The 11,411-nt window shown below is 29.2% G+C and overlaps 2 protein-coding genes across 2 annotated transcripts; one reads left to right on the top strand and one right to left on the bottom strand.

Moving 5' to 3' along the window:
* LOC105626521 (transferrin) lies at positions 1-6,258 on the top strand. Its single transcript, XM_012207823.1, has 10 exons — positions 1-73; positions 417-643; positions 1,253-1,556; positions 2,261-2,604; positions 2,992-3,242; positions 3,916-4,151; positions 4,376-4,655; positions 4,859-4,920; positions 4,999-5,261; positions 5,639-6,258. The coding sequence occupies exons 1-10, from the start codon at positions 1-3 to the stop codon at positions 5,726-5,728; spliced, it is 2,130 nt and encodes a 709-aa protein (XP_012063213.1). The 3' UTR covers positions 5,729-6,258.
* A 207-nt stretch (positions 6,259-6,465) lies between these two features.
* Positions 6,466-11,107, bottom strand: LOC105618621. Its single transcript, XM_012200155.1, has 9 exons — positions 10,779-11,107; positions 9,459-9,616; positions 9,058-9,343; positions 8,775-8,892; positions 8,283-8,518; positions 7,593-7,794; positions 7,240-7,461; positions 6,999-7,156; positions 6,466-6,625 (listed from the first exon to the last, which is right to left on the bottom strand). The coding sequence occupies exons 1-9, from the start codon at positions 11,105-11,107 to the stop codon at positions 6,466-6,468; spliced, it is 1,869 nt and encodes a 622-aa protein (XP_012055545.1).
* Between the last annotated feature and the right edge of the window lie 304 nt (positions 11,108-11,411).

Genomic DNA, 11,411 nt, shown 5'->3' with positions numbered 1-11,411 from the left:
ATGCTGCACAGATTCGCAATACTAGCGATTTTCGCGGTGGCGGCTGCGTCCGCTGAGAATCCGCCACGAGTGTGTAAGTACTTTGTGCAAATTAACAGCTAATTCACAAAAATATATTGAAAATATTACATCGATTATTTGAGTAAATAAGAATTTTAAAATTGTTTATTTTCTCCGATTTGTAAATTTGAATACTAAGCATAATCTTCTCATATTTAATCATAAAATCTTTTTGTAGAATAATTAATAAAGATTTAAAAGTATTGTTGTATATTTTTTTAATTCCCATAATTACATAAAATTTAAATGTTTGAGTTTAATTTTTAGACTTTTAACATAAATATATCCTAAAACTATAATAAAATAAAAAATAATATATAGTATGATAGGCAATCAATTCGTCGTGTTTTATTTAGTCACAATGTGCATCCCGGAGAAATATTCAAAGGAATGCGTAAAAATGATGGAAGAATCGGCAAGCAAAGGTTTTCCAATATCATGCATTTCCGGACGCGATCGATATGATTGTATCGAAAGAATCGGTAGAAAGGAAGCAGATATCGTTGCTGTAGATCCAGAAGACATGTATCTCGCGGCAAAGAATAAATTGGCTGAAAAGGCTGGATACAGTATCATCGAACAGGTGATATGTTAAACATTCCGAAATTTATTATATTCAAAAAATTAATATTTAATTATAAATATGGCATAGTTAGAAAAAGCAAATTTAAAATAAACTAAAGAAGTAAAAAGGAAAGACGACCAGAATGAATGACTTGAATGTAAAAACTCAAAAAATGCAATTCTTTTCGTCGATAAGCATTATTTCTAAAATAAAAAGGAATTATAATAAAAAATCAGAAATAGTATAGTATTGTAAATATATAATTTACATTATAAAAATATATTTTTAAAAAAATATATTTTTAAAAAATATTGGATGATTTAAAGAAAAAAGATTATTTCTAAAAAATATTTGTAACAAAAAAATTTTTTACAGATATAATTTTGTGATCTTTCGAGAATAAAAAAATGTATTCAATTATAACTAGAAATTAGACTAAGAATAAATTAAATAAGAAAAATAATCCTATTTTCAGTCGAAATAGATTCATGCAAAAATTTGACAAATACATTTTTGTTCTAAACTGCAAGTCGGTCGGATGTTCGATAAGATATTTAAGAATATAATTTATATATATAAATTGTCATATATAAATTGTTCAGAAAAATATGTTTTTTTTTTTGTTAGGTGAGAACGAAGGAAGAACCTGATGCGATATATCGTTACGAAGCGGTAGCCGTAATACACAAAGACCTGGACATTAACAACGTTCAGGGCTTGAAAGGTCTTAAGTCCTGCCACACTGGTGTGGGCCGTAATGTCGGCTACAAAATTCCTATCACGAAACTCACCGCGATGGGCGTGTTGACTGACATCAACAATCCGGAATATTCCGCTCGCGAGAATGAACTTCGCGCTCTAAGCACACTCTTCGACAAAGGTTGTTTGGTGGGTACATGGTCACCCGATCCTACCATCAATCAGAGGCTCAGTAAGTGGCAGTAATCTTTGAAATTTGCGGCGATTGTGTCATATAGGTGTAGCAAACAATATCATCAATTGAAATAACACGTACTTAGATCGACTCACTTTTTTCAAGACACTAATTTTCTTGTGTTTATTTGAAGTCAATTTGCAATCGTGCGAGTTAAAGTAACCGTAGCTCAACAAACTACGATGCAAATGAAGGAGTTAAGTAGAAAGTAAAATTATGTCGTAACTATTTCTTCTGATTGCAGTTGACTTTTCTCTTTCACATATAGCGAAATAATTAAAGTATATATTAAAATGTTAATAGATGCGTCGTAATGCGTCAAGTTTTATTCGATATTTATTTTTGTGTTTATGAAACTTGACACATTTCAAATTCATGAATTGTATAAATAAACATTTTATTTAAAAAAAAATACTTTAAAAAAAAACTAATTAAGAAATATGAGCTATTAATTTTTTAATTAGATATTTTATAAATATTTTACTATTATACTATTATACTACTATATTATACTATTGTGATATTGCAGTTGAAGAGGATTTAATTAGATTGAAACTTCCTGCACATTAAATTTATTTTATATATATATGTATATATAATTAATTAAAACAAGAACTACATTTTTTGCTCGTTACCATATTTATTCACGTTACCATATTTATTCTATCTGTATTATTTTATTATTAATTTCATTCTTTCAGAGGAGACGTACAGCAATATGTGCGCTCTATGTGAGAAACCAAACGTGTGCGATTATCCGGACATATATTCCGGATACGAAGGAGCTCTACGTTGTCTAGCTCACAACGGCGGCGACGTCGCCTGGACGAAAGTCATCTACGTGAAGCGTTTCTTCGGTCTGCCCGTCGGAGTTACTCCGGCAATGCCAACATCCGAAAATCCGGCTGACTTCCGGTACTTCTGCCCAGACGGCAGCAAAGTGCCTATCGACGCAAATACGAAACCATGCACGTGGGCTGCCCGACCGTGGCAGGGATACATGACCAATGGAGCTGATACCAACAACGCGGAAGCAATTCAAAGAGTACGTGATTTGTTTCTTAAGAATCTATTTTACATGTTTTTAATGACTAATTGAATGTTATATGCAATAATAACGAGATTGTTTGAACAAACGCATTCCTATATTACGTGACGTAGTATCAGAAATTTTAAAAGATATACATTATAATTTGTGATAAAAATATTATCATTAATTTTAACTTCTAAAAAACAATAATTAGTTTTCTCATAGATATTAGCAAAAATTCTCATAGATTAGCAAAATTATTAAACAGTTAATTAGCATTATTAAATATTATCATAAATTAATTATCATAATAAAAACGACAAGTAGAGAATTCAAAGGATAGGTTAATTAAGAAATTATTTTTTTAAGTAACTATTGCAGATTGCGATTTAACTTTTTCAGGAATTGACGCAACTAGGTCAGCTTGGCGAAAATGAGAAAGCAAATTGGTGGGAAGATCTCTTGCTTCTCAACGAGAAGACTCTGGCTGTCGCTGCACCGCCAGTATCACCGGATGAGCATTTGCAAAGTGCGAAATACATGGACGTGATCGAGAGGAATTCCGGAGCACCGGAGAGAGATGCTCGTTGGTGTATTTGGGATGAAAATGCATTGAACAAGTGTCGCAGTCTCGCTAGAGCTGCTTTCTCTAGGTATAGTCACAAAACACATAAAATAAATGTCAATTTTCGATCAATTTAACTTGGTGTCTCGAAACAAATTTAATTTCTTAATTGTTCTATTATCTAAATCTAATTAAAATCAAAATTTGAATCATAATTGTCTATTACCTAAAATCTATTACCTAAAAAATTTTTGTTAATTAAATATCTAATAGAACATAAATAAATCGATTGTATGCCTTGATAAAAATTACATTGTTCAGATTATGAAAATGCAAACACTCTTACTCAGGATTATTATAAGTTATTTTCTCATTTATACTTTGTCGTTATTTTTTATAATAAACAATTTGATAATGACGTTGCAATTTTTTATGATGGTAATGCTAACTAATTAAATGCTAAGGTTGTGCTAAGGCTGGAAAAGTCACTTCGGAAAGTAACTTGTCGTAATTATGCGCGTTACTCACTAAAAAAGCTAAAAGGTAACGAAATAGAAACTTTCAAATTTCGTTATTTGTTACTAAAATTTGTAACACTAATTACCATTACTGTTACTTATTAGGAAAGGTAATTACATAAAAAAATGTTACAAAAAAAGTAACTTCGTTACTTTTTTATATAACTTATACATACAGTTCTGCTCTTATTTTATCTTGATATTATTTGATCTTGATTTATATATTACATATAATCTATATAGAGACGCCAGACCCAGATTTGATTGCATACTGGAAAAAGACGAGACTGCTTGCTTGAAGGCTGTTAGGGATAATGGAGCGGATATCACAATAATCGATGGCGGATCAGTAAAACGTGCAATTAATGAGTACAACGTAAAACCAATCGTCGCTGAGACATATGGTGAGGGATCCACGAAACTCAGCGAACGACCAGCACTTGCTGTTATCAAGAGCGGTTCCTCCATAAATGGATTAGGTACGATATTTCAATCTATAAACTTCGTAAAATTATGTGATCAAATATATAAGAAATATTAAAAATTGGAACTGACTTTTACATTAATAAAAATATTAATTTAACTATCGATATCAAAGCAAAATTCTAAGAAAAAATGAGTTATTCGAAAAAAGTTTGTAGAAAAATTAGCTCTACAGATATAAATTTCTTTCATGCATAATTATCAATATTCTCGTTCACAGGCGATCTTAAAGACAAATCATCTTGTCATAGCGGTTACGAAGGCGATTTTGCTGGTTACAATGCACCTGCTCGTATACTCAAACTTAACGGTCTTATTAACGAACCTAGCGAAATAAATACCTTCTTCTCTAAGTCCTGTGCACCTGGTGCACCTCTTAATTCAAAATCCTGTCAACTATGTGTTGGTAATATCAAGATAGACGACGATCAAGCAAAAGAAGCAACGAAGTGCAGACCTACGAATGCTGAATATTACAACGGAGGAAAAGGAGCACTCAGGTAACATCATCATTTATTACTTTTTGTGCAAATATCTTCGGCTAATTTAATATAAATAAAATAGGAATTACTCGATTTTACTTAAATAAAATAAATTGCGTACACAGTATTTGCGACTTGATAATAAGAATAATATTATTTACAGAGAATTTTATTATCTCCAAAGAGATAATATATTAAAAAGAGTGTTTAATTTCTTTCAGATGTTTGAAGGATGGCAAGGGTGACGTTGCATTCCTACCTTTGACGGCTTTGCAGCAGCTGGGTAAACACAATTGTGTTAAATAGATTACACATGTAATTATACTTATGTCATTTCTGGACGTTATATATCAAATTATAGATAACGAGAAGGATGCCGCTGGCAAACTCGAAGATTACATCTTGCTCTGTCCAAATGGTGGTCAAGCGCCCATCAACGAATGGGAACGTTGTAATTTAGGTTTGGAGCCACCAAGAATAATTGTTAGCTCGGCTGGGAAAAATCCAAACGCCCTTGAAGAATTGAAACATGGCATTTTGGCTGCAAGTACATTGTACTCCAAAAATCCGGATCTGCTACGCCTCTTTGGTGCCTGGGGTGACAAGCCTAATGTATTATTCAAGGTAAGATCATCATGTTCTATTTGGCTAAAATAATAATTAAAGTCTAATCGAATTTATATTAAGTCAATCTTAAGTAATATCACAAATAGGATATCTAATATTAAATATTGCACTACAATTATAAATGTAGCACGTATAGCAAAAATATACTATTAATATACTATTAAAATATACAAATAAAAAGAATATACTACATACATATATAAAATTATATTTTAGACGAAAAATTCAAAAATAACAATTTATTATATATAGCGTCATAAGAAATGATTATATCTTCCTTGCAACATGTTGTTTTTCAAATTCAATGATCATATACAGTTAGTTTAGCTATCTGTTTATTTGTACGAAGAGTTAAATGTTATCATTGTCTTTAGGATGACGTGAAGGAACTAATGTCCACCGATAACACGTGGGACAAGTGGAATTCTTGGGCAGATATTCAACAGGATTATGGCACTCATTAAAACTTGACGATTAAGAATCGAGCACTATTTGATAGCTTTTAATTATAGTATATGTGATATTGCTATTCCGTTGCTGTTGCTGAAAAATCATTATTAAGTCATAATATATTAATAACCCAAGAGGACTGTTAGACAAATAAAATACTGTCGATAACCTCGCTTATGTTTACGCATCGAAGTAGCATATTACCGCGATAGAGATTACGCATTTCAATGTCACGACCAATCTTTTAAGGAATAATGCTGAGCATGGAGACTTGAATCATAAACGCTTGCTTCTTTAAATTCTTTTTCGATAATAAAAAAATATATTTTTTTTTGAGCATGCGTGTTACATTATATCTTAATTCCTACTTCTTTATAAAATTTTTTAAAAATGTGTTTAAAATTTTTTTATAAATATTTTTAACATAAAAAAACCAATTATTTATAAACTATAATAAAACACTACTATAATAAAACATAAACGCGACCAGCGCGATCTGTATATAAAACGTGTTTGATAACAAAATAAATAACATGTCTAAGCATTTAACAATTATCCAATGAGTGTCCCTCTTTTACACACTCTTTATCACAATCATGTATATCGAGCTTTGCAAATGTTCTTTTGATGACGATGTAACAGCCAAAGATTTAATGATCTAATGTTCCTACTTTTCTTGTTGAGTAGAGATCCAATAACATCGATTGTGGGACAAGTGAAGTATCTTTAACTAGACACTATCTAATCTTCGTCACAAGATATTCTTCAATTTATTATGAAGAAAATTGGTGACTTTCCCGTGTTTGCTACGCATGTACTTTTTGTATATAACATTTGCACCAAAGTCCTTATATTCTACAGTTCGTTGTATCATAATCTGCTTCGTAGAATTCAGCATTCTTTCTTCCCATCTAAAAATATAAATGAACTGTGAATTAAAGTTTAAGAATTTCAAATTAATTCCTAATTAATTAATTAATTTTAAGTTAATTAATACTTAACGTCAATGGTAGTATTTTCATTATTAATAAATATAAAAATCAATATATATTTAACAACTAAAATAGAAATTTAGATATATCATTTTCAAATTACTTAATTAACTAATTTCAAATTAATTAATTAATTTCAAATTAATTAATTTTTTCTTGCAGATCGTGCCAAATTGTATTTTCTTTACTGCAAGATTAATATGTTTGTTGTTTAAAAAAAATGTTACAAATATATCCATTGAAGACAAAAAATGGGATATCTATTTTGCGCATTCGCTAATCTTTTTCTTACTCTATGAGTGATTGTTTATTTCTCCAAACTTGATACCATTCTGGATTCACGTTAACATCGCTTAAATATACAATACGAAGCGACAACTCTACTGCAGCTATTGCTATTATATACACCGGAGTTTCACATAAGTTTTCATCCAGCATAGATGAATCGATCTGTAAAAAATGGTTATCTGTCTCTGTGTATAGTTTGTATACTAAAAATTGAATTGCTATATAGTACTTGTGTTTATAACTACCATATAACTACCGCAAAAGTAGACACACGCGATATCATTCGGCTTAATAATATTACATCGACTGTCTTGATTTACATTTAATATATAATATGAAAGTAACGAGAATGGATCAGCGAATCGTGTGTTGAATTTAACAGCGCAGAGAATCTTCTTCTCATACTTTAACAAATCTTTCTCTTGGTTACTGTATAAATCTTTCGCCAATTCCAGAATTACAGTCGCCTAAAAAGAGAGATTATTTGATTCCATTACATATTTAACGAATTTATATTAAAAAAAATTGCAATATATTTTAATCAGCTAATTATGGTAACATCTTTCAATCTTTTCCTCTGGATGAAAAGTTTTACTACCGATGGTATTTTATCACTAGGTGCATCTTGCTTAAGAATTATCCAAAGACACGCTAGAGCTATTAATTGTATATCGTCAATTCCTACATGAATTCGATCAATAGCTACATTGAATAGTTTGACAGTCTGATAAATGACATGCGACGAATAATAGCAGTGTATCTGAAAGTAATCGTAATCATATGTACAACAGAGATTGAGGCTGATATAATTTTGATAAATACGTTTTTTCGTTCTATGTAATCTAAGTAATAAAAAAAAATCTAATTTTAGTGGCTTGTCCTTGTCATTTATAAAGATAAAAACTATTTTTGTAAATTTACAATTTTAAAACAAATATTTATATCAGTTTCCAATTTTTAATGCTATATTAATTAATAAATAAAAGACACGTTTGAGCATTCGTAAAGAACATTTGGATTCACACGAGGCGAATTAGCACTAAGCGTTTTTAATGTTTTATATCTTCTAAAAGTTAAAAACAAAATTAAAATAAAACCTACATTTTTCAATGTAAAACTTTTTAACCAATTGATTGGCAATATTGAATTTTCAGAAAACAAAACGTTATTCAAAATTGCGGATTAAGTAAAATCAATTTTCTCAAATACTTACAAATTGAAAAATTTTGCAAGTACAAATCCACATTCACTTACTTTACTTAACATCAAATGTCCGTAACTATTCTACATTATACTTACGCCAAGACGAATAATATATCCTACGACGATTCTTCTCTGTTCTGCGTTTACATTTTCACGCAGAAAATGAGGGGAAAGCCTTGGAGCATTGATATTCCTCTTATATTCCGTCTCTGGTATATCCTCCAAGTAATCACGTTCATACGGTGTTTCACAAATAACATCATATTCGTTTTCCTTCTTAATTGCTAATTTCCGTGTCATCACACATTTTTCGTAATGCACCTTTTTGATAAAATCATTGTTAAATACCACAGCGAGTGAATGATATAAGATAATTTATTTATAATATATTTATATTAATACTGAAACTATAGCAATAAGCCTGACAATAAGTAATTGCAAGCTTATTTTAAAAACATATTTAATTTGCATTTTAATCTAATATCAATTTGTACTTAAAAAAATCACGATGCTAATCTTTTAACAATATGAACATATATTTTTGTGATATTTATAATTATTACATTTTTTTTTTTACCTTTGTTGGAGTTAATGGCAGAGAGATAGAGCCATCTAAAGGTGTTATGCTATTAGAGCTAAAAAGTAGTGTAGCGCCTAATAGATTATTATTGTCAGCGTTCTCAGAAATAAAGTTTCTAAAAAAAATGTTTGCAATTTAAGATTCGGCAAAGCGTGTTCCGCATGCTTGCTTTACCGTAATTTATTAAATAATTTTTTTTATATATTAATTAATAATTAAATAATATGTGATAATGAAAGAGATTAATTTTATTTTATTTTTAGATTTTTTTATGGTTTACCTCTTGTTAGTATCATTTTGTATTGTCGAAGATAATTTATTATTTTGCAGATATATCTCAAGTTCATTTGATATCTGCTGAAGTGCATTCTTCAAGGAGTCGATATTTTGGGCTTGTCCATTACCTTCATTCGCATTTTGTAATAACTCAGGTTGCAAATTCATCGATCCAGTAACGGAATTCTTTTGCAAGTTGGTTGTGGAATTAACTTTATTGATACCAACCAATGAAAGAGTTTTGTTATTTAAATTTGTATTAGCCATCCTATTTTTGGGCATGGTACCAGCTAAAAAGATTTACAAGTAAGAAAATCTTTCTTCCTTATTTATTATATAATTCCTTCCTTATATAATTAATATAAGCATACACATTTTTCTTATACTCTCTTAAAATATACTAACTGTATGGTTTCCTCATTTTCTCTTTCCATGTTTGAATACTAGAAGAAGTTCGTCTTTTAACATCGTCAGTAAGATGTTTAATTTTTTGAATATTGGGTAATTGAACAACACTACTTTGTGCACATTGCAACGGAATTCCTCTGCTTTCGGAATAAGATCTGAATGAAACATAATCAATTAAAATCATGATAAATATAGCATAAAAATAGACATTAATAAAACAAGTACATATATATGTAAGTAGATGTTAATTAAAAAATAATGTAATATTTGTATATTAATTTTTGCTTCTTTAACAACAAAATGCACTGTTTTATAAATAGCTTTTTATAAATAGTTTTATAAATAGTTTTATAAATAGTTAATATGCATTAATATTTTTGTATCAATATCCCTAAAGAGGACTAAATTCACAGCATAAAATAAGAAGAGACCGTTTTTCGTTGTGTATTTTCATTGTATGTTTGATTGATTTGAATTATGATAAACTGAAAACAGTGCTTAATAAAAAGCACAGAAAATATAGAAAAAAACATTATATTTTGATTTATAACAGAAGAGTAAATACAAACAAATGTAAGCATACAGTTAGATGTAATATAGCAAAATCCGAATATCATCTTTAACTTTTTTATAATTTAGAAAATAAAATTTATACAATTATCCATGCAATATTTTTTTTATTTTGTATTTTAAAATAAATAATATACAAATACATTATAAATTATGTGTGTACAAAAAGATTTATTGAAAATTTGTTTACTTGTACACATAATTACCTCCGATTGTTAAATAATTTGCTGTTCACGTTAATTTTATCTGAAAGAGCATTCTGTCGACAGTTGCTTGAAGAACGTGCTCTAATAAAAAAAAACAATTTTTTTACATTATCTCATTAAGATTTTTTTCTTTTATATGTATATATAGGATTGCCTCAAACATTTCACTGCCAAATTTCGAGATTTTATAAAAAATTTAATTCTGTACAACTCTCATTTTGGTTAAACAATTCTCATTTTTTGTTAAAAAGCGCATACATTTTCTGATATTTATAAAAATGTATAAAATAATCATTATTTTGTACAGAGATTTTTGAACAATAATCTTTTAACGAAGCGCATTTTTCGATCCACGTTTATAGGAAATTTTTTATTCAAAATTAAATTTCCTATAAAATTTCGAAATCTAACTAAAACATTCAGGACCACCTTGTATATAAATATATACGTTGTTGTAAATATATATATTGTTAGAAAGTAGCATCAAGTTTAATCTTTTTTTACAACAGAACTAGTTTTCCACAGTACATCCTTCTCTCACCTGCGTGAAATATATAAATCAGAATTAAGTTTCTCGAGTTTGATTGTTGATTCGGTTGTTTTTTTGAGTACTTCATTATCTCGCCTTGCTCTTATCTCTTTTTTTTTGGGTACGTTTTTTCTCACACGAGATCGTGATCGATTACTTTCATTGCTATCTTCGGAATAAATCTGAAATCTCCCTCTGTTGGAAGAGTATTGTTTTACCATCGTTGTATTGCAAACTACATGATTTTCAGTATTTCTTAATGACAAGCCTTTCTTCTTTTCGCTGTTCTTGAATTCGGATGATTTGCCACTTTTCGTTGTGTACATATTTTTCTCGTCCATGATTATATTTCGTGACTACTTTAACTCTATTGTCTGAGGAATCTTCGCCGACGTGATTAGACATCTAAAAAAATATACATAAATTAATTTGTTATTGATCAATTAATAATAATTAATGATATAATATTAATAAGATAAATGTTCCAAAGAAAAAGAGAGAGAGAGAGAGAGAGAGAGAGAGAGAGAGAGAGAGGAGGAGAGGAGGACGACGACGAGTAGTAGACGTACTATTATACGTACGACTATACAGATATTATTATTATTATATATNTTNTTTATATATATATATATATATAACTATATA

The sequence above is a fragment of the Atta cephalotes genome, assembly GCF_000143395.1.
Source record: "Atta cephalotes unplaced genomic scaffold scaffold00001, whole genome shotgun sequence".
NCBI classification, from domain to species: Eukaryota; Metazoa; Arthropoda; class Insecta; order Hymenoptera; family Formicidae; genus Atta; species Atta cephalotes.
This window is presented reverse-complemented; position numbering and strand designations above follow the sequence as displayed.